The 19,585-nt window shown below is 45.6% G+C and overlaps 1 protein-coding gene across 2 annotated transcripts in view; it reads left to right on the top strand.

Moving 5' to 3' along the window:
• Positions 1 to 19,585, top strand: part of TRAM2 (translocation associated membrane protein 2) — an 80,416-nt gene that overhangs the window by 55,240 nt on the left and 5,591 nt on the right. For both annotated transcript variants that reach the window (XR_014022258.1, XM_081296105.1), the window contains exons 3-10: positions 6,889 to 6,998; positions 7,503 to 7,619; positions 13,835 to 13,893; positions 14,655 to 14,739; positions 15,317 to 15,387; positions 16,857 to 16,961; positions 17,238 to 17,381; positions 18,210 to 18,373. Coding sequence is in view for 1 of the 2 variants with exons in the window: in XM_081296105.1 (XP_081152231.1) it covers positions 6,889 to 6,998; positions 7,503 to 7,619; positions 13,835 to 13,893; positions 14,655 to 14,739; positions 15,317 to 15,387; positions 16,857 to 16,961; positions 17,238 to 17,381; positions 18,210 to 18,373 (855 nt within the window). In the remaining variant the exon portion in view is untranslated. The remainder of the gene's footprint in view (positions 1 to 6,888; positions 6,999 to 7,502; positions 7,620 to 13,834; positions 13,894 to 14,654; positions 14,740 to 15,316; positions 15,388 to 16,856; positions 16,962 to 17,237; positions 17,382 to 18,209; positions 18,374 to 19,585) is intronic.

The raw sequence follows: 19,585 nt of genomic DNA, 5'->3' as shown, positions 1-19,585 counted from the left end.
CACATCAGATTTACAGGGATTAGAAAACAAACTGGGAGAGAAAGAAGGGCCCAGGGAATACTGTGATGCTCTTTAAGTAACCAGTTCTTCAGACAAAGGAAGAAAGCTTGTTGGCAGCTGCCGAGACTCTAATGAGTTTTGAAAAGCAGATGGGACTGCAGCAACACATGGGCAGCAGCCCAAGTGAGGAGGAGGAGGTCAGAGACTGCACAGCAGTGTTCAGACAGGGTGGGAAACATGAAGAGAGGCAGGAGACACTGCTTACAGGTGAAGTAAGGAATATAGGAAAGTTCCTATTTGTTTTAGGAAACAAAACAGGGTTAGAGAGGTCACAGAGGTCATTAAAACAGCCAAGGTTTGCTGACTGTTTAGATCTCTCTTAATCTGTGGTCAATGACAAGCAGAGCAAGTGTCATTTTTGATGGGTCATGGGATGGCCCATCTACAGGGCAAGATCACTACTGAAGGTTTTCTCTTTCAAAGCTAATTAATTCTACACTAGTGCATATTGATATATTCCAGGGGATATGTAGATAGAAGACTCATAGAATATTGCTGTTGGAAAGGTGTTAGGTCATTTAGGCTGTCCACAGATTTGTGGCTTGTGGTCAGAGCTGGCCTGCATATGTGTTTTCTTTAGCCAATTTAGTGTTGGCTCATATATTGTTTTTTAAAATTTTTAAGTTAGTCACCAACATTTTAAAATCAGATGATTCTTGTAAAGATCTCTTTTTGCTTTTGAAATATCAGGAATCTGCCCACACTGGGCTATATCTGTCTCTCAGCCATAATGGCTGAGAAGCAGCTTCCCCACCAGTTCTCTCACCCCCATGGACACACATGCAAGAGTTTTACGCAGTCACCACTGATCTCTGTTGTGTCTCTGACACTGAGGCTACCTGTCATTTGCCATTTATCTCAATTTTAGCTGTGTGTTTCTCTTAGAAAGGTTTAAAAGAAAGTAGATTTTTAAAAAATACTTGTTTCTCTCTCAGAGTGGAGATGTGAAAGATATACCAAGAAGATGATACATTTAAAGAAGAATAGTTAAAAGCATATTTCTGTATGGAAGTGAAGGATATTGCCTGCTTCCTACAATGGGTCTCCACATTGAATGACAACTGGACCACTTTGCCCATTTGTAGGCATTTTTCTGTGGCTCATCATCAGTTAGATCCTTTTCTGGTCTGATAGCCCAGAGACATGCCAAAACTTACTTTTCTAAAAAATGATGAAAGGTTACTGCCAAACCATTGCCATTCTTTATGAGACTCTGTGGATAGGGTAGTTCGTAAGTACCAGGTACTCTTATCTGGGTAATGAGAGCCATTTTATAAGAATTAGTGAACAACCAAAACCTTTTATAATAAAAGTTTAAATCATTAGTTATCACTTTGTTTAAAGGAAGTTCCAAAGCCTATTGTTCTCTAGAAAGCAGAAGGAGTCCAACCAATTTCCTTTGCTACTCTGATCAAAAATAGGAAGATAGTAAGTCAGAAAGCAGTTGAGGTGATTTGTATGAGTCAGAGCATTGCTTTTGAGAATTTGGGTCTGACACTGTTTGTTATGAGTATAGGAGAATGAGTTCAAAGGAGCAGCATATTAGCAGCAATGAAGCCCTAGAGGAGGTTCAAGGGTTCTGTTGACCTTGATATGGCCTTTGGAGGCTGGGCTAGAGCACTGGAAACCAAGAGCTACTAAATGAACCATATCCCTAAGTCTCTGAATTTTTTGAACTCTGTTACCTCATCCACTTTCTTTGTCCATCTCATGAGATGGTTATGAGTATCAAAGAAGATAATGCATTCTGAAGAACTCTTGAGATCAAAAATTGAGGGTACCGAATACAGTTAAAATTCCAGAAGGAAGTTGAGAATCATTCCCTGAAGCCAGGCCATCTGCTGGTCCTTTTGATTTTGTCACCCAGATCTATCCAACGAATTTGTCTCTATGGTTCTGCCACCCTCCTAGGGCAGGACACCCCTTCTGTCTCCCCATCTCCAGGAATTCTTGCCCTTGCCCCTGACTGCTGCCCATTTCCACCCTTGCCACTAACTCAGGCTTCATATGGCAGGAGGGGGATCTTTGTAAATGAGGAACTGAAATCCTCCAGGAACTTTTCATTGCCTTTATGACACAATCCATGCATCGTAGTGTGATCTATAAGGGGCCCTTTGTGATTCCCAACCTCTGCAGGCCCCCAGCCTGCCCCAACCCAGCCTTGGGTTCACTTCAGAGCACTTATCACACCTGTTGCTAGTTTTCGCTGTGTTTTTAAAACTGTGGTAAAATACACATAAATTTTACCATCTTTGCCATTTTTAAGTGTGCAGTTCAGTGATGTTAAGTACACTCACATTGTTGTGAAATGAATCTCCAAAGCTGGGTTCATCTTGGAAAATGGAAACTCTCTTATTCATCAAACAGTGACTCCTCATTCCCTCCTCAGCCCCTGCACCCATCAACACTTCTCCATGAATTTGACTACTCTGGGAACCTCCTACCAGTGGAATTGTAATATTAGTCTTTTTGTGACTAACTTGTTTCACTTAGCATGATATCCTCAAGTTTCATCCCATGTTGTAGCTTGTGACAGAATTTCTTTCCATTCTGAGGCTGAATAACATTCTAGTGTTATTTGTACGCCACATTCATCTGCCCATTCATCTATTGGTAGACACTTGAGCTGCTTCCAGCTTCTTGCTGTTGTTAGCAGTGCTGTGTGTGAGGATATACAAATACTTCATTAAGCTCTTGCTTTCAGTTCTTTTGAGTTTATGTTCAAAGTATGATTACCAGATCATATAGTAATTCTATTTTTAATTTTTTGAGGAACTACTGTTCTCTTTTCTATAGTGACAACATCATTTTACATTCCCACCAATAAGCACAAGTGTTCTAATTTCTCCACATCCTCACCAATACTTTTTTTTTTTGATAGCCACTCTAGTAGGTATGAGGTGATTTTTATGTGCATTTCCATAATGGTCAGCGATGTTAAGCATCCTTTTATGTACTTGTTAGCCATTCATATGTCTTCTTTGGAAAAATGTCAATTCAAGTCCTTTGCCCATTTTTCAAATTGAGTTGGTTTTTGTTGTTGTTGTTGCTGAGCTGAATTTCTTTAGCCACTTTTTAAAAATGTTTTTATTAATATATTATAGTTATACATAATTTTGGGGTTCATTTTGAACTGGGATTGCATTTTTCCTGTCTTCCTCATAAAGGAGGATCAAAAGAGACAAACTTAATGGCAGCATATTTTGAAACTATAAAATAACTAAACACAATATTTCACCATCAAGACCATCATTATTAGGCAAAATGGGATTTTACTGAGTCAAACAAGAACTGCCTAAAATTTGTGAAATAACACCCATGGGGGCTTCAGGTATTTGTCTAAAGCTTCCTGAGGGTCACCTGCCTTTCTTTACTCCAAACACTATCGTTCTAAAGAGAAATTGATAGAGTATAGAATACATGCATGGAATATAATTCACTCGAAATCAGGTCTTATTACTTCCTCTTTCCTTCTTACTTCCCTCCTGCTGTTCCCCTTCCTCTACTGATCTTCCTTCTATTCATTTATAGTTTTTTTTTTAAATTGGTGCTTTTTAGGTATACAATTGGAAGTGTGAATCCCATGACAATAAAAGGGAGATCAGTGGAGTCGAGGAAGGTGATAGGGAGGAGGGACTGGAAAAGGGAGGAATGAAATTGACCAATTATGCTGTATACATGTATGGTTTTTAAGTATATGAGGATTTGGTATATAGTGCTGTTTTAGTTAGCTTTTTCGCTGCTATGACTAGAAGATCTGACCAGAACAATTTTAAAGGAGGAAAAGTTTATTTGAGGGCTCACAGTTTCAGAGGTCTTGGTCCTTAGAAGGTGGGCTCCATTCCTTGGGGCTCCTCCAAGTGAGGCAGAACATCATGGCAGAAGAATGTGGCAGAGGGAACCAGCTCACACAGCATTCAGAAAGCAGAGAGAGAGGTCTCCACTTGCCAGATACAAATATAGACACCAAAGCCATGCCCAATTCCCACCTCCCTCAGCCACATCCTAGTACTTCAGTTACCACTTAGTTAATCCTTAACAGGGGATTAATTCACTGATTGGGTTATGACTCTTACAACCCAATCATTTCTTCTCTGAAACTTCTTGCATTGTCTCACATGTAAGCTTTTGGGTACACCTCACATCCAAACCATACCAAGTGCTAAGCTCCAAGAGGGCTGGGGCTCTGCCCACCTACCTACTACTCTCTTCCCAACCTGGTCCAGAGCCCTGCACATGGTTTGTGATAAGCATGTATGCATGCAGCTCAACAGTGAAGGACACAAGAGTGTATTCACCTACCTACCTACCTTTCTTTTTTTGTGGTGCTAAGGGTAGAACCCAGGGCCTTGCACACACCAGGCTAGGGTTCCACTGCAGAGCTGCTCCCCAGGCTCTGTATATTCATTCTTTCAAGAAGGATTTAAGGCTGTGACCACTTCTGTTTGGAACTATAGTGTTTGGAGTAAAGAAAGGCAGGTGACCCTTAGGAAGCTTTAGAACAAACAACCCGAAGCCCCCATGGGTGTTATTTCACAAATTTTAGGCTATACTTGTTTGATTCAGTAAAATCCCATTTGGTCTTGATGGTGAAACATTGAGTGTGTTTAGTTATTTTATAGTTTCAAAATATGCTGCAATGAAGTTTGTCTCCTTTGATCCTCCCTTATGAGGAAGACAGGGAAAATGCAATCCTAGCCTCACAGATGGTGGAACAGAGACAGGAGGCCGAGTCACATGTGCATCTCTTCTCCCTCACTTCCTGTGTCTTCTTAGTCCTCGGTGCCTGGTTCCCATCTGCCACCATGTCTCATTTGTTCTTCACCATCAACACCCTTCCTCCACCTCCTGTTGTCTCCTCCTGCCTTAATTCAGCCCCCATGATTCCCTTCCTAGATCACAGGGCAGGTTCCTGACAGGTGCCCTCACCTCCAGGTGTCTTCACCGCCAGGTGCCCTCACCTCCAGGAATTCTCACCTCCAGATGTGCCACTGTTCAGGCTGCTAAGTAAATTTTCCAAAACCCAAGTCTCATTGTTTTCCTGCCTAATTTGAATTTTTGGATATCTTCTCTTTTCTTCAGGATATCAGTGGCACACAGGCCATTCACGACAGTTTCCTTGTTTGCCCTGACTCCCTTCCTGCTGCCCCAGTACCCTTCCCTGCACCCTTGGCAGATACTGATTTCTCTGCCTAGGATCCCCACACCACTATCTGCCTATTCTTGGATTTCCATGGTATCCCATTCACTGACCAGGGACCCCAGCTAGAGCCCAGCCTTCTTGCTGTGGCCCTCTGCGTTTGCCATTTGGCAGCATGTGCCTTTCTGTAGTGTAATTGTATGTTTGTCAGTCTCCTTGCTGGACTGTGCAGTTGGTTACCAAGGACAGTGTCTTTTTTTTTTTTTTTTTTTCCAATAGTACTGAGGTTTGAACCCAGAGGTGCTCTATTCCCAGCCCTTTTATTTATTTATTTATTTTGAAACCAAGTATTGCAAAGTTGCCCAGGCTGACCTCTAACCTGTGATCCTCCTGACTCAGCCTCCAGAGTTACTGGGATTACAGGCACATGCCACTGCGCCCCTGCCTGGCAGGCAGCATCTTTATCTCCCTGTTTCACAGGTTAGCCCATGACCTCTCACAGAGTAGATCTTTGTGGAAAAGAGGAGGAAAAGCGAAAAGGAAAGTTTGTCTGATTTCAAAGTTCATGTTCTCTCTGTCCTTGACACCACCCATTGTCACATTCTCCTAGTCCTTGGTGTTAAGGTTAAGGGTGACTCTCACAGTGATCCAGTTTGACTTTACTTCATCCTCTGGCCAGCCAGACCCTGGTCTACCTCTGGTAAATGCATTCCAACAAAGCAATGACTCGTGTATGACTCAGGGCAACACAGCACAGCTGGAGAGGAAGCCTGAGTGTCTGCCCAGAGCATGCTGGTTACAGAGCTGCAAGATCCCGAGAGGCATTCCCCAGGCTCCTGCAGCCTTGCCGCCTGCTCACTGGAGCCAGCCTCTGTCTGTGGAGAAGGCTGCAGTGACAGAGTTTTACAAGACTTTTATGTCTGGGATTCCATCTAATTTATTACCATTATCTAATAAATCCCTATTTGTTGCAGGCTTGCTGTAAGTTATAGGTATTGTAATAAGCATCTGGCATACAGATTATCTCATTTAATCCTCATAGTAGTCCAACAGTAACAAATACTCATATAGCACTTACCACGTGTTAGACACTGTTGTAAGCACTTTATACTAATAAATTCATCTATTTCTCAAAATAACCCTGTTATTGTCATCCTCACTTTACTGATGAGGAAACTGAAGCATTTAAAGGTTACACATAGAGGTCACATGAGTTGCAAAAGACAGAGCTGTGATACAAACTCAGGCAGTCAAGCTTCTGAGTTCACACTCTTAACCCATGCTATGCTGCCCTGATGGAGTGTAACTATAATCCCATTTTACAGGGGAGGAAATGAAGGCACAGAAAGGTTATTTACTTAAAAAAGACACACAACCAGCTTGTGATGGAGCCAACAATGGAAATTGGTTGTCTTCAACCCCTGGCTCCTAACCACTGTACTCTCCTGCCCAGACTTAGGAGACATACAGTCATCAAAATATGGTGATACACTTAGCTCTCCTGATTTGTGCTTCACAAAGGCCAAGTCCAGAGGTTGGATAGGATGCTGGGGCAGAAACATTCTTCTAAGTCTAGTGCTACAGCAAACAGTGTCTGATGGCACATCCTGCTTCTCATGTCTTCACTTTGGGGCCACAGAGCTTTCCTTATCCTGGGGATGCTGATGGAGCTTTTGTTACCCCCACAGACAGTGAGACGGTGCACTACCACTACGGCCCGAAGGACCTGGTAACAATCTTGTTCTACATCTTCATCACCATCATCTTACATGCTGTGGTTCAAGAATACATTTTAGATGTAAGTGCAATGTCTGGATTTTGAGATCGGGAGCTGGGGAGATGCCTTGGGGTAGAGGACCTTGCCTTGGAGGAAACTACAGTTTTCAATCCGTGCACCTCCTAATTTGTATCCCCTGGCTGATCCTATTGATGGACTTCCCTTACTACAGTTTGTCCTCAACATCCTTCATTAATCAGCACATGGGACAGCAGTATTTATTACATAGGAGAAACTGTCTGAAATATGACAAGACTGTCCTTACGGTCTGTCGTATGTGACATGATTAAGGGCTGTTTTCTTTATGTATAGGAGAAAGATGTGAGTCTTGCTGTTTTTTCAAAACGTTTGCCCAAAGCTAAGCACTGTATGTATGTAGTAGGCTTGCACTATAACTTGGTTTATAGTAGGGCTCAGACTTCTAACAATGTTTAATCCTTTCATGGGGAGGAAACGAGTTTGAAATCTGTCAGATGTGAATGCTCTTCTTGTTTATTGATATGTGGGGTTTTCTTTATCCTTTAGAAAATCAGCAAACGGCTTCATCTCTCCAAAGTCAAACACAGCAAGTTCAATGAATCTGGACAGCTGGTCGTCTTTCATCTCAGCTCAGTGGTGTGGTGCTTCTACGTGGTGTTGACGGTGAGTGGCCCTCGGGACTGCTGATGGGTGAGAGGCAGCTCTGTCTCTTGTATTGCTGATGAATGACCACAAAGGGCTTGCAGAGAAGAAGAAGAGTAAGGCGTAACTTTCTTAGAACTAAAACTCTTTGCACTCACATGGTATTTCATGAGAGGCTAAATGACATAGATGCCACTTTATAGCATGTACCTACACAGCGCTATATAGTTTCACCAGGCCAATTCCATAAGGTCGATTTCATGTCTATTCCAGTACCTGTGTTATCGACTGAAAAGTCTCAAGCTCAGATATTGCAGATTATCTGTAGCTATGTGTTTCCAAGGATGGCTTGGCCTTGGAAGTCCAGCTCCAAATCCAGCTTACTTTCTGCTTTGCTGCATTGGCCTCCCATACACAAGGCCAGCATTGCCCTGTCTACATATTGCCCTGTCTACATATTGCCCTTTCCCACACTTGCCTACAGGACCAAATGATTTATCTCCTCCCCTTTCTACAATAGGATTTATTTCAAGCCATCTTTGATACAGCAGAATTTCTTCTTATAAAGGAATGTGGATAGTCCTTTGAGGTTCACTATAACAAGACCCTGCCTGTCATGCTAGGAAGTTTTTAATTAACACCTACTCTTCCCTGGAATCCCTCCTGTCTATAACCTGATCCCATGAGAAATCTCGACCTTGGGTATAGAAAATTCAACGACCCTATGACCTCTTTGCGATTTCCTTTCCTGCCTCCCACACATTCCTCCTCTGTGTCTTCTGTGAAAGGGATGGGCCCAGAGCTGAATATGGACTTAATATTCCTAAAGCAAGAGTCAACATGTCCTTTTGTATATTGCTTTTATTCCTATTATTATTTCATTGAAAAATGGTTTTTCTAAGCAGTACACTAGGAATTTTAAATGAGGGACCTAAGACTATTATTCTCTTGAGCTGAAGTCCTTGTCATTCTCTTCTGGTGGACTTATCTTGCATATACCCTTCCCTTGTCCTGAAACTGGAGTTTCAGGCTTCTCCCCACCCCCAGTGAGTCATGCCAACCTCTGGAGACCTTAGCTGCTTTGAGGTAGAATGGCCTCAGGATACCAAAGGACATGTAACTCAACTGATCTTTCATGGGAAATATTGCCTCATCTGTGACTCACTTTACCCTTTCAGCCTCACCCCCAGACATTCCACTCTAGCTGTGACACATGGGGGCCAGATTTGGAGGCCAGAGCGAAGTTACAATACCCTTTTTAGCGTGTGAAGCACTCAACTGTTGCTTCTCAGTCCTTTACAGACTAGAAAAGGATGATGGAAATTAGTTTGGAAGCATGGAGGGCTTTTCTTGGGGAAATTCCAAACAGTCTTTTATGGGGTGGTGAGAGCGGTTCCCTACTCAGCACGTTCAGCAGGACATAGAGACCAGGGAAACATACAGTGTTTTGGTGATCCTACCTCTTGGTAACACCGCTAGACTCCTTGCCTCATTATCTGTGTGGGAGGAAAGTGATGGAGGAGCAAGAGGAATTCTATAAAAGCAGTAAAAACACGCTAGTTTTTTTTAAACTCAGTTTTCTCTTATGATGCAAATTTTTCATGATTCTTCTCTTTCTTTCATTTTCCAGTCAGCTCATCAGTGGGTCCAACAGCTCTGTGCTCCAGAACACACTGATATTCTGTCTGTTGCTTTCTACGTGTATAGCTACCCCTAGCCCAGTGGTCTAGGAATTTGTCCCTCTGGGGACACCTGGCAACAGGTTGCTGGCACACAGTGGGTGGAGTCGGGAATGCTACTAAATACCCTTCACTGCAGAGGACAAATCCCACAGCTAAGGGTTTTCTGACCCAGATGTCAGCAGTGTCGAGGTTGTAAATCCTGAGTGCCTGTTGTTTTTCACCTGCACACTGAATGTCCACCTTCCAGAGGGAGGCTGTGTCCACTCTGTGCCTCCCTGCCCCAACCCATTTGCTCTACCAGATGGATCTGTACAAAACCCAGGTAAAATCATGCATTTACCCTGCTTAAAAGCTTTTCTCATAGCTGAAGTAAAATTGGTTTTTTTTCCCCCTCACTCATGTCATATGGGCCCTGCTGGCCTAACTGGTCTGATCTGAGGGGACACAGCCCTGCTGTGTCCACCTTTGTTCCTCTTACTGTTCTGGCCATTTCTGTTTCCTAGACTTTGCACTAGTGGTTCCTCTGCTCAAGTGCTACTTCCACAGACATCACATGGCCATCTCCTTCTTGCTATCCAGTGTCCACCTAAGTGTTACCTGCTCACAGAATGCCCCTCATTTGCATTTTATGCATTGCACCCATTACTGGTGTTCTTCTGGTTCATGTGTAGTTCTCTGTGCCTGCCTCACACTGGACCCTGTGCTATTTGCTAGCAGGCACCATGCTTATGCTATACCCTATATATAGCTTATGCTATAGAGTGCCTGACGTATACTAAGTGCTCATTAAATATTGGCTGTGAGGAATTAATAGGCTGCACATGATCTTATTTCTCTAGCCTTCAACAATTTTTTATGTAATAAATTGATGATTTTCATAAACATCATAGACGATCTTGTTTTTAAAGTAATACAAAAAAGTTTTTAAAAAAAGGAAAACTATATCCCAAATCCCTCTTACCAAAAATACCAGTTTTATTTGGTGTTTGATTTAGGCATTTTCCTAGTATATGTGCAGTCAGAGTGATGGGAGTATGGCTGGACAACCAAATAAGAACATCAACCTTTGACTTTCAATTTATCTTTGATATATCATTTGTTGTTCAGGGGAAAAGAGGAAAAAAAAAACCATAATAAAACTCCACTGGAGAATGCAGGGTGGGTGAGCATTTGCCTGACTTCTTTGGTATGTCTGACTTTCATATTTTAAAACCTAAAACACACTGGTCAGTGAGAATCTGATGGAGGGGAATTAGTGTCAGAACTGATTGCTACTAATAGACTAGTCACCTTGGAGCAGATTTGTAGCACATGGTTGTTCCTGATGAACAAATAATATAGGGAACGCCTGATTCTAGCAACTGGCTGGGTAATGTCTGGCTTCTGCTGTTTTTGTGGTTCTTTCTGATCATTCCCCAGAAAGGAAGGCTGTTGTGGAAGCAGAAGGAATCGCTCCAGCACGCTAAGGCCTTGCTTAGCTTATGAGTTGATGTGCAGAGTCACAAGAGAACAAAGGATTTCAAGAACTCCCCCAAACCATCTGCAGAGGCCTTGGGCGGATGGGGTTCAGAAGGAGTTACAGGTGCTTGCTGTGCCTCTCTGGGCCCCAGGAACTCAGGTGTCTTGGCATGTCTCAGCCCAGAGGTGGCCCAGCCCAGCTCTCCCTCAGACAGCTGCCTGGACAGAGGTCTGGAAAAGGCTGTTCTCAGAGCAGTGAGTCATTTTTCCTCTGGCTCTCTTAGCTTTCCTCCCTCCGCCCATCCTCCTCCAGTCCCAGTGGACTGGACATTCGCAAGAAGGCAGCATTTTTCTGGAGAGTTTTCTTGGCGCGTTGGCTTCCAGATTCTGACCTCTTTGTCTCTTAAGTGAAGAGGCCAAGCAGAGGGGGTTCCCATTTGCAAGTCACAAGACCCTGCAGGCTGCGGCATTCTCACAGCGCTGCTTTTCTTGGCCCATCTTTTTTTTTTTTTTTTTTTTTTTTGGCAGAAGCGCCTCTTCCACCTCAGTCCCAGAAGTACCATTTTTCCTGTGAAGTGCATTGCTGCTTCCTCTAGGAAGGGTTGTTCTCACCCCTCTGATTTCCCTGGAAGGAAGCAAGAGAGTGTGGAAGACCAGGTGTCACTGTGCCTGGGGTCAGATCTGATGTGTTAATGGCAGAAAGGGGAGGCGAATGGGTAGCAGCAATGTGGGTGTGTGAAAGAGCTCACTGCCACCACCCTGATGTCCACAGCTTCCTGCCTCTGTGTGTGACCAAGGGAGTGGGGTGGAGGTGTGAGAAGAGATTGTAATTGGGGCCATAGGGTTTGAGTGAGACTTTTCCTTCCAGTGTAAATATTGTGACTGCATTGGGAAGTGTATCTGATTGGGTCTATCAGGTCATTGTGCTCATGGGGTCCCAAGTTATGGCACTGGGGCAGTGTGGATTGTACCCAAAATGATAGGCCAGAGGGCAGTTAGTGATCGAGGGTGGATCAGGCCTCAGTTGGAAATACAATCTCAGATCCAACAGACAGTAGACTAGAGTGCTTTTCACTAAACCAGTTGACCTTCTCATCCCCTGAGCATTGTAAAACCCCTGCTCTTACCTTTGGAGCAAACAGTCAAGGTTCTCAGGCTTCTCATCAAATCCACCGTTGTAGACAGCTTTTTCACCACTGTGACTAAAAGATTCCACAAGCACAATTGTAGAAGAAAAAAGGTTTATTCAGGGCTCACAATTTCAGAAGTCTCCATACATAAGACAATAAGCTCCATTCCTTGGGGCTTAAGGTGAGACAGAACATCATGGCAGAAGAGTGTGGCAGAAGGAAACATCTCACTTGATGATCAGAAAACAGAGAGAGAGGTCTCCACTTTCCAGCTACAAATATATACCCAATGAACCACTTCCTGCAGCCATACCCCACCTGCCACCAGTTACCACTCAGTTAATCACTGATTAGGTTAAGGATATAACCCAATCATTTCTCCTCTGAACTTTGCATTGTTTCATATATGAGCTTTTGGGGGATACCATGTCTAAACCATACAGCTACCAGCTTAACTGATTTTCTGATTACTGAAGTAACCTTCTTGGAGTTCTAGAACCAGGAAATTGGTGGCCTAGCTTAGATTTTTAGCTGTGCTACTGAAAAACCATCTCATTTCAGATCTTTTCTCTCTATTCCATTTCTCTCTTCAAGAGGTCATACTAATCTAAACTTCTCTGAGTAACAAACAAGAGCCCTTGTTTCTTTTTTCCCCCAGAAGAAATTGTTTAAAGCATCCATCATTCATTTATTCAACTAACATATTGTTATTAGACTCTGTGTCAGTTGATTCTTGCTGAAGGTGGACTTTTTCCTCCTATGTTTTACAATCTTGGATTATAAGCTCATCTTCTACATTTCAAGGGTTTATCTGTGGGAATCCCATGTATCCTTAGGTGATGGTATGTCCTCAGGGTATCACTGGACTACAACATGCCGTTAGTACTGATTTATCAGCCTGGTGGTTCCTGAATCACTGAGGTGGTTTGAACTCCAGACCCAGGCGAGAGCAAACCTGACATTGTGGGTATTTGGGGCAAATATTTTTGTTTTCGTCCTTGGTCTGACTAAGCAGACTTTTTTTTTTTTTTTTTTTTTTTTTTTTTTTTGGATCAGCAACACTTTCTAGACTACTTTTTCTCTGAGGTTGTAGCCCTTCAAGGGTCCTCATTTCATACTAGCATCTTGGGTTCCACATCCCAAGTCACTGTCTTCTGTGTGGGCACTACAACCCTGGTCCTAAGACTGTGCCTTCTGGGCTGCTACAGGTCACTTACTGCTCTGGCTTCTAGTTCCCTGTTTCTTTGGGTCCTGGAGGTGGGGGTGGGGGTGGGGTTTCCCTTATCTTCTTGTGAGCTCTGCTTTGCTATTAAAAGCATATTTGTTATATTCCATTTCTAGATGTTGTGTGATGGGAAGGTTTTCAGGTTACTTCCCCCTCTGTGTATAGGGTGTGGGGTTACTTGTTAGGGACATAAAGGAGAGCAAGAAAATGCTCTAGTGTGATAGAACTTCACTAGAGTGTTGGAGGAGACACGTGGCAATCATGATGCAACATAAGATGGGGGTCAGAGTCCTGATGCACAGTGAGGTTTGCAGGGCCCTGCTGTTCTTATTTATGGTGATCTGAAAAGTCAGTCTCAGCTTTCAGTTTTCCAGTGGAAGTTGATTCTAGTACGTTTGCTTATTCATTCTGTAAGCATTTTCTGAGTGTCTACAGGCCAGGCATCATACTAGACATTGTCCAGGAACTATCAGGTTGATTTCCAACAATAACTCTGCTGAGATAGTATTCATAACCTCATTTTACAGCTTATGGAAACAAATAAACTTGTTTGGTAGAGACAGCTGGTACATGTCAGGTCCACATTCAGACCCAGGTATCCAGAGCCTGAACATGGCACTTCCCACTAGATTATGGCTCTCACTGGTGGAAGAGAGCCAGTGGGTCCCAGGTATAGGAATTCTATGTCTTCACATTTCCTGTTCCTTACTCTTCTAAGTGCTCTCTTCTCACCCACCACAGGAAGGATACTTAACAAACCCAAGAAGCCTCTGGGAAGACTACCCGCATGTGTACCTCTCGTGAGTATTCTTGTGCCTGGTCCCCAGGGAGGAGCAAGTGGTCCCCTGGCTTCTCATCCCACAGTGTGGCCAGAACATTACAGGGCCAACTGGCATGAGGAACAGATCATGTCCTGAGCCTATTGAGGCATGGTGTTGTGGGCAGTAGGCCTCTGTATGGCTGTTTCCTCCCAGAGAATCCCCAAATGGAATGTCACCTGCACTGGCTCTTCCCACAGAGGCACCTAAACTGACAGATACAAAGTAGAACTCCCCACAGTCTTTTGGCTTTGTGCCATTCACAGCACATCTTCCTATCCATCCTCTGTGGCTGATGCTCTGTCAGAGGCAGCGTCCTGTGCCTCTCTGGTGCTGCCATGTCTCAGGCCCATCTCTAGTTTCCAGGAGGCCTCTCCTATGACCTTTCAGAGCAACAATAGCAAAGGATGTAGAGCTGAGCTAGATCTTCCTTTGCTACTTTAATCCAGCCATTGTTCATTGTGTTCTATGGTCACCATGTCCATCCAAAGTGCCCTGGAATCAGCGCCTTCCTCAGCTTTCCCTTCTGGAGGCTAAAGAATTCCTCCTCCTTTGTACACTTGTGATACTGCTTTTTTCTTCCATGGACTTTACATGTCCCTTTAGATGGTCTTGTATATGGCATGGCCACTGTGGATGTAGTGGTGGCAGGCCTTGCCCTCGAGCTCCTGGACCTGTGTGCTTGGCAAGCACCAGCAGAATGTGGTGCTGTACCCTCTTTGAGACTCCTCCCTCTTCTCCAGCTTCCAGGTGAAGTTTTTCTACCTGTGCCAGCTGGCCTACTGGTTGCATGCACTTCCTGAGCTTTACTTCCAGAAGGTACGGAAGGTGAGTATGTGCTTTTCCTGTCGCCCCAGGGAGTTCCTTCATTCTCCACTCTCCTCCTGTGTTCCCTTTGCTGCCTCCCTTCCCTTCCTCCAGAGCACAGGGTGTGGGCTGGTGATGGGGTGTTTGGTGCTTGAGGTAAATGCTGACTCAGCCTCTGTGGCAGTGCCTTTTGGAACCTCATGAGCGGCCACCAGTGTCAATCTCTTGCCTGCCTCTTCCAGGAGTGTGGCTTTGGGCAAAATCTAATGTCAAGATCCTGGAGAGATGTTTGCCACTCCCACAGCTTTTTTAAAAAATTGTTTCACTCTGAATTAATTCCAAAAGCCCTCTTCCCCAGTCGCCATGTTCTACCCCTCAGTCCACACCTTGCCCTCTGACACAAGACCCGAAGCTGTTGCCTCACCCTTGATGTTTGCAGCAGCCCAGCACGACGGACTCTGGTGTGACATGTACTATGAGTTAAAGCCACCCAGTCCTGGAGGGGTTAGGGGACCTGGCCCTCACACTTTCCCTGCATTCCCTGCATCCTCAGGTAGGGAAGGGACAAGTTTACTGTCTGCGGCTCTTTTGTTTCCAGGAGGAGATTCCCCGCCAGCTCCAGTACATTTGCCTGTACCTGATCCACATAGCCGGAGCATACCTCTTAAAGTGAGTGAGACCTTGAGCCACCAGAGTTCCTTTCCTTCTTATGTCCCTGCTATTCACAATCATTCAATTAGAAGGCATTGATTAGATGCCCTCTGTGTATCAGGTACCATGCTAAGACATGGGGACACAGAGAAGGATAATAGAATGTTGTTTGATCTTCAGTGGTTCATTCTCTATCTGGTAGGAGAGATATAGACAATTTACTGTAAGGACAATTTACTGTGATGAGCACTATAATAAGGTCTGTTTCACCAGCCATGGGAAGTCAGAGAGTGATAGCCTCAACCTGAAGAAAACCAGAGAAGACTTTGACAGATGCTGGCCCTTGAACCATGGCTTTGCAGGTTAAAGGTAGCCTGAAGCTGGGCTTCCACCTCAGTGTCCAAGTGCTGCTTGAGCCCATGACCCTAGGATTCCCTTCTCTTTGGTTTATAATGTCACGAAGAGTAGTTTACTGCTTGATTGTTCTAGAAGTACACAGAGTTGCTATAGTGTTTGATCTTTTCTTTTCTTTTTTTTTAGTTGTTGGTTGACCTTTATCTTTATTTATTTATATGCAGTTCTGAGGATCGAACCTAGAACCTCACACATGCTAGGCAAGCGTTCTACCACTGAGCCACACCCTAGCCCTAGAGTTTGATCTTGAGGGTCTCTTTTATGTAGGATGAAAAGGTCATTTCATTTATAATTTGGACTTCACCTGAGCTTTATCCACATAGGGTTGAGCTCCCTATACTTCCTCTAGGCTGTCATTTGAGTGCTTGCTATGTGTAACTTTTGCTAGTGCCTGAAGGTCTGCGAGCCCGTCTCCTGGGTTCTCACAGCAGGCATCCTGTGAGAATGACTGGGTTGGGTTAATAGAGTCCAGGAGGGTAGCATTGCTCAACCTCTGGTCTCCCAGAGAGGCCTAAAGCCAAGTCACTTCCTGGATGGGCCTTGGAGGGGTGCAGGCTGTGTGTGCCAGCTCTGCATGGTATTGGATGCTCATGGGTCACATGTAGCATGGGTCTAAGGAAACCACTCTGCACCATCTCCCCAATGGTTTTGCACGGAGCACCACACAGGAAGAGTGCCTCCTGCTTCCCCACTCTCAGCCTGAAGGACTGGATAATAATATCACATAGCAGGAACCCTTTATGTTTCCAACCTCTGCACACTTGTTCTGAGCACCTTTTATGTGCTTGGTTCTAGCAGGATGATGAGTGAGTGCTATGAAGAGCCTAGGTCAGGTCCATGGTGGGAACAGACAAGGGCACCTGACCTAGATAGGGCAGGGAAGAGCCGAGGGAGGTTAGGCTTTGGGAAAAACTCCTAAAAGTGCAATAGCTAACCTGAATCTTAAAGGATGAATCAGGGCCTGCCCAGCAAGTGGAGTAGAAAGCAGTGTCCAGGCACATGGGACAGCCTAGGACAAGATGGGGCCATGGTTTCTGCTTGTGGGGAGCGTAAAGCTCATCTTTTGTCTGCAGCTTGAGCCGCCTGGGCCTGATCTTGCTGCTTTTGCAGTACTCCACTGAGTTCCTCTTCCACATGGCACGACTCTTCTACTTCGCAGACGAAAACAATGAGAAACTGTAAGTAGAGCTGCCAGGGACTGGCCCACTCAGAGGCCTTAGGAACATGGGCCTCCCCTGAGACCTGAGCGGGTAGAGGCTCTTGTTCTGGGTTTATGTGCTTACTTGTCTGCAGGCTGCACCTAAGGTTTTTTGGTGGTGGGGGAGCATCTTATTGAAGATACCTCTCAAGTACCTTACTAGGCCCTCTTTGAGTCCTCTTCCCACTCAGGGTCTGAGTGAAGGTTCTTTCAAGAACCGTAAAGATTAACATCTGTTTTCTGCCTCTGTGAGTAGGTTTAATGCCTGGGCTGCTGTGTTTGGGGTCACACGCCTCTTCATTCTCACCCTCGCTGTACTGGCCATTGGCTTTGGACTGGCTCGCATGGAAAACCAGGCATTTGACCCTGAGAAAGGGAACTTCAACACCTTGCTTTGCAGGTGAGTTGGGCAGAAGCCCAAGGTGATGAATCAGGGCTCCCTGAGACCTGCTGGAACCTTCTGAACTTGGCACAACTCCTGCAGAAGGTCAAGAGGCAGCAGACCTTTGAGTCTCCCAAATGCTGAGGTTTAGCTGGAAATCTCTAAACATCAGGCCTGAGGGGAGGGGAGATACCAGCCTTCTGCTTCCCTCAAAACCTTCTTTACTTCCTGGCTCTGGTTTGCTCAGACTGCAGTCAGGATCTCAATCCAAATACAAATCCTCTTACCTTTGTACAACACTTTGTGGTGCACAAGAGGTTTTACGTCTGGTCTTTCAGTTGATCCTTACAACCATGTGAGGACTCTTTAAACCCCTATCATCCAGAGGTTGGCTGGTGGTCAAGGGAAACAACCAGAAGCCATATGCTACCATGAGTACACAGGCCTTGGAAGGTGTGACTGTCCAAGGTTGCTGCTCTTTTAAGTGACATGCTGGATGAGAAGCCACTCTCAGAATTATTTCAGGTATATCATAATTCAGTCATTTGAATTCTACCCATATCTGTGGAGTTTATATTAGCCTTATTCTGTGCTATGGATATGAGGCTCCCCCCAGGCATGAGAGTAGTGTGATTGTGGAGCTTGATGCATAACCACCTCCTTCCCGTCTCTCTTACTTCAGCATTGCTGAAGTGTGCTAGTATAATGACCACAGCACATGCTCTTCCTAATGATAGTGGCAATGTGAGGGGACTGGCCATGGAAGCCGTACAGTCCAGGCCTTGTCTCCCCATTTGATAACGCTGGTCTAAGCCCCGCCCTCAAGCCAGCTTCTCTGCCTCACAGGCTCTGCATGCTACTGCTGGTGTGTGCTGCCCAGGCCTGGCTCATGTGGCGCTTCATCCACTCCCAGCTGAGGCACTGGCGGGAATACTGGAATGAGCAGAACGCCAAGCGGAGAGTCCCAGCTGCCCCAAGGCTTCCAGCCAGGCTCATCAAGAGAGAATCTGGTGAGTGCCAGGGCCCGAGGCTAAGAGAGGGTGAGGTCTGTCTGGGATGGGTGGGGAGGAACTGGCGGCTCTTGGGCACGCCACACACGAGTCTTGCTGGCTCCTCCTTCCTGACTATTTCCCTGGGCCTGGGGCTCCGTGACTGGCGCGTGGCTGGGCATGGGCCAAGGACAGAGTGTGGGCAGGGCTGGCCCTAACTAGGCCAGGATCCCAAGCCACTGTGGGGCAGGGCTGTGCCGGGTGGGGACCCCTGGCGGGAAGCATGTCCTCAGGGTGGTTTTTGGAGCCCAGCCAAGTTCTGCTGCTGCTGCTGCTGCCACCCCCACCCATGCCCTGTGCTACACAGTGCCCTGCTGTGTCCTCACCTGCCCTTGTGTTCTGCATCTCGGCCTACCTCTGCTTCCTGGATTGTTGGCTCCTTCTCTGTTCAGGAATGACTCACAATGACACAGTGCTAGGTGGGTGGCAGGGGTGGGACACCTACCTGTCCTTTGGCCCCTACACACACCCCACTTATCACCTACCCCCATAGGTCCCTGAGCATACCCAGCCCTTCACTTCCTGTCCAGCCTGGGAGCTTGTCTGCACTGGGATCTGTTTTCTGACTCACCTGCCTTTCTCCAGGCAGCTGCCTGCTTGGCAAGGGCTTGTGTGTTTGAAGCAGACACGCGCACAGCTGGATGTGAGGAGGAGGCCTGGGGGTGGGGGAGTGGCCAGAGGCTGCCTCTGAAGTGCCTATTTGATTTGGATCAAGCACATGGAAGTCTTTTCCACAACAATAAAAGAGCACAATTTTTCTGCCAGAGGAGTTTGAGGCATCTGAGTAAGGCCTTTCCCTAAAGCCTTTTGTACCCTCTCTCTCTTGCCCCCATTCTTAGGAGCTATTGCTGAAATGAGTTGGTGCCCCGTAGAAGCCTGAAAGGAACTGTGGGCACTAGCATCATTTAGGTGATTCCAGGGAGCTCTCACCTCAGCCCCAGGCCTGGGCAGGAGGGCAGCTACCTGATACCTGTTTCTGTGTGTCATCCCCAGCCCCCAGGCTTAAGCACAATCAGTAACCTAGCACCTCAAATGGAGCCATTTGTCTAAGATACTGGGGAAAGCAGAAACCTACCCAGAGCTGTCACCACTTCTGTTTGCCATAGGAAACTGCTGCCCAATGCCCACTTTGGCTCTTGGGGGTGCATCAGGAGGGCTCAGTGGCCCCACTTC

This window comes from Spermophilus citellus, assembly GCF_964194105.1.
Source record: "Spermophilus citellus genome assembly, chromosome: 5".
Lineage (NCBI taxonomy): Eukaryota > Metazoa > Chordata > Mammalia > Rodentia > Sciuridae > Spermophilus > Spermophilus citellus.
Note: the sequence above shows the minus strand (reverse complement) of the source record. Positions and strands in the feature narration are given on the sequence as shown.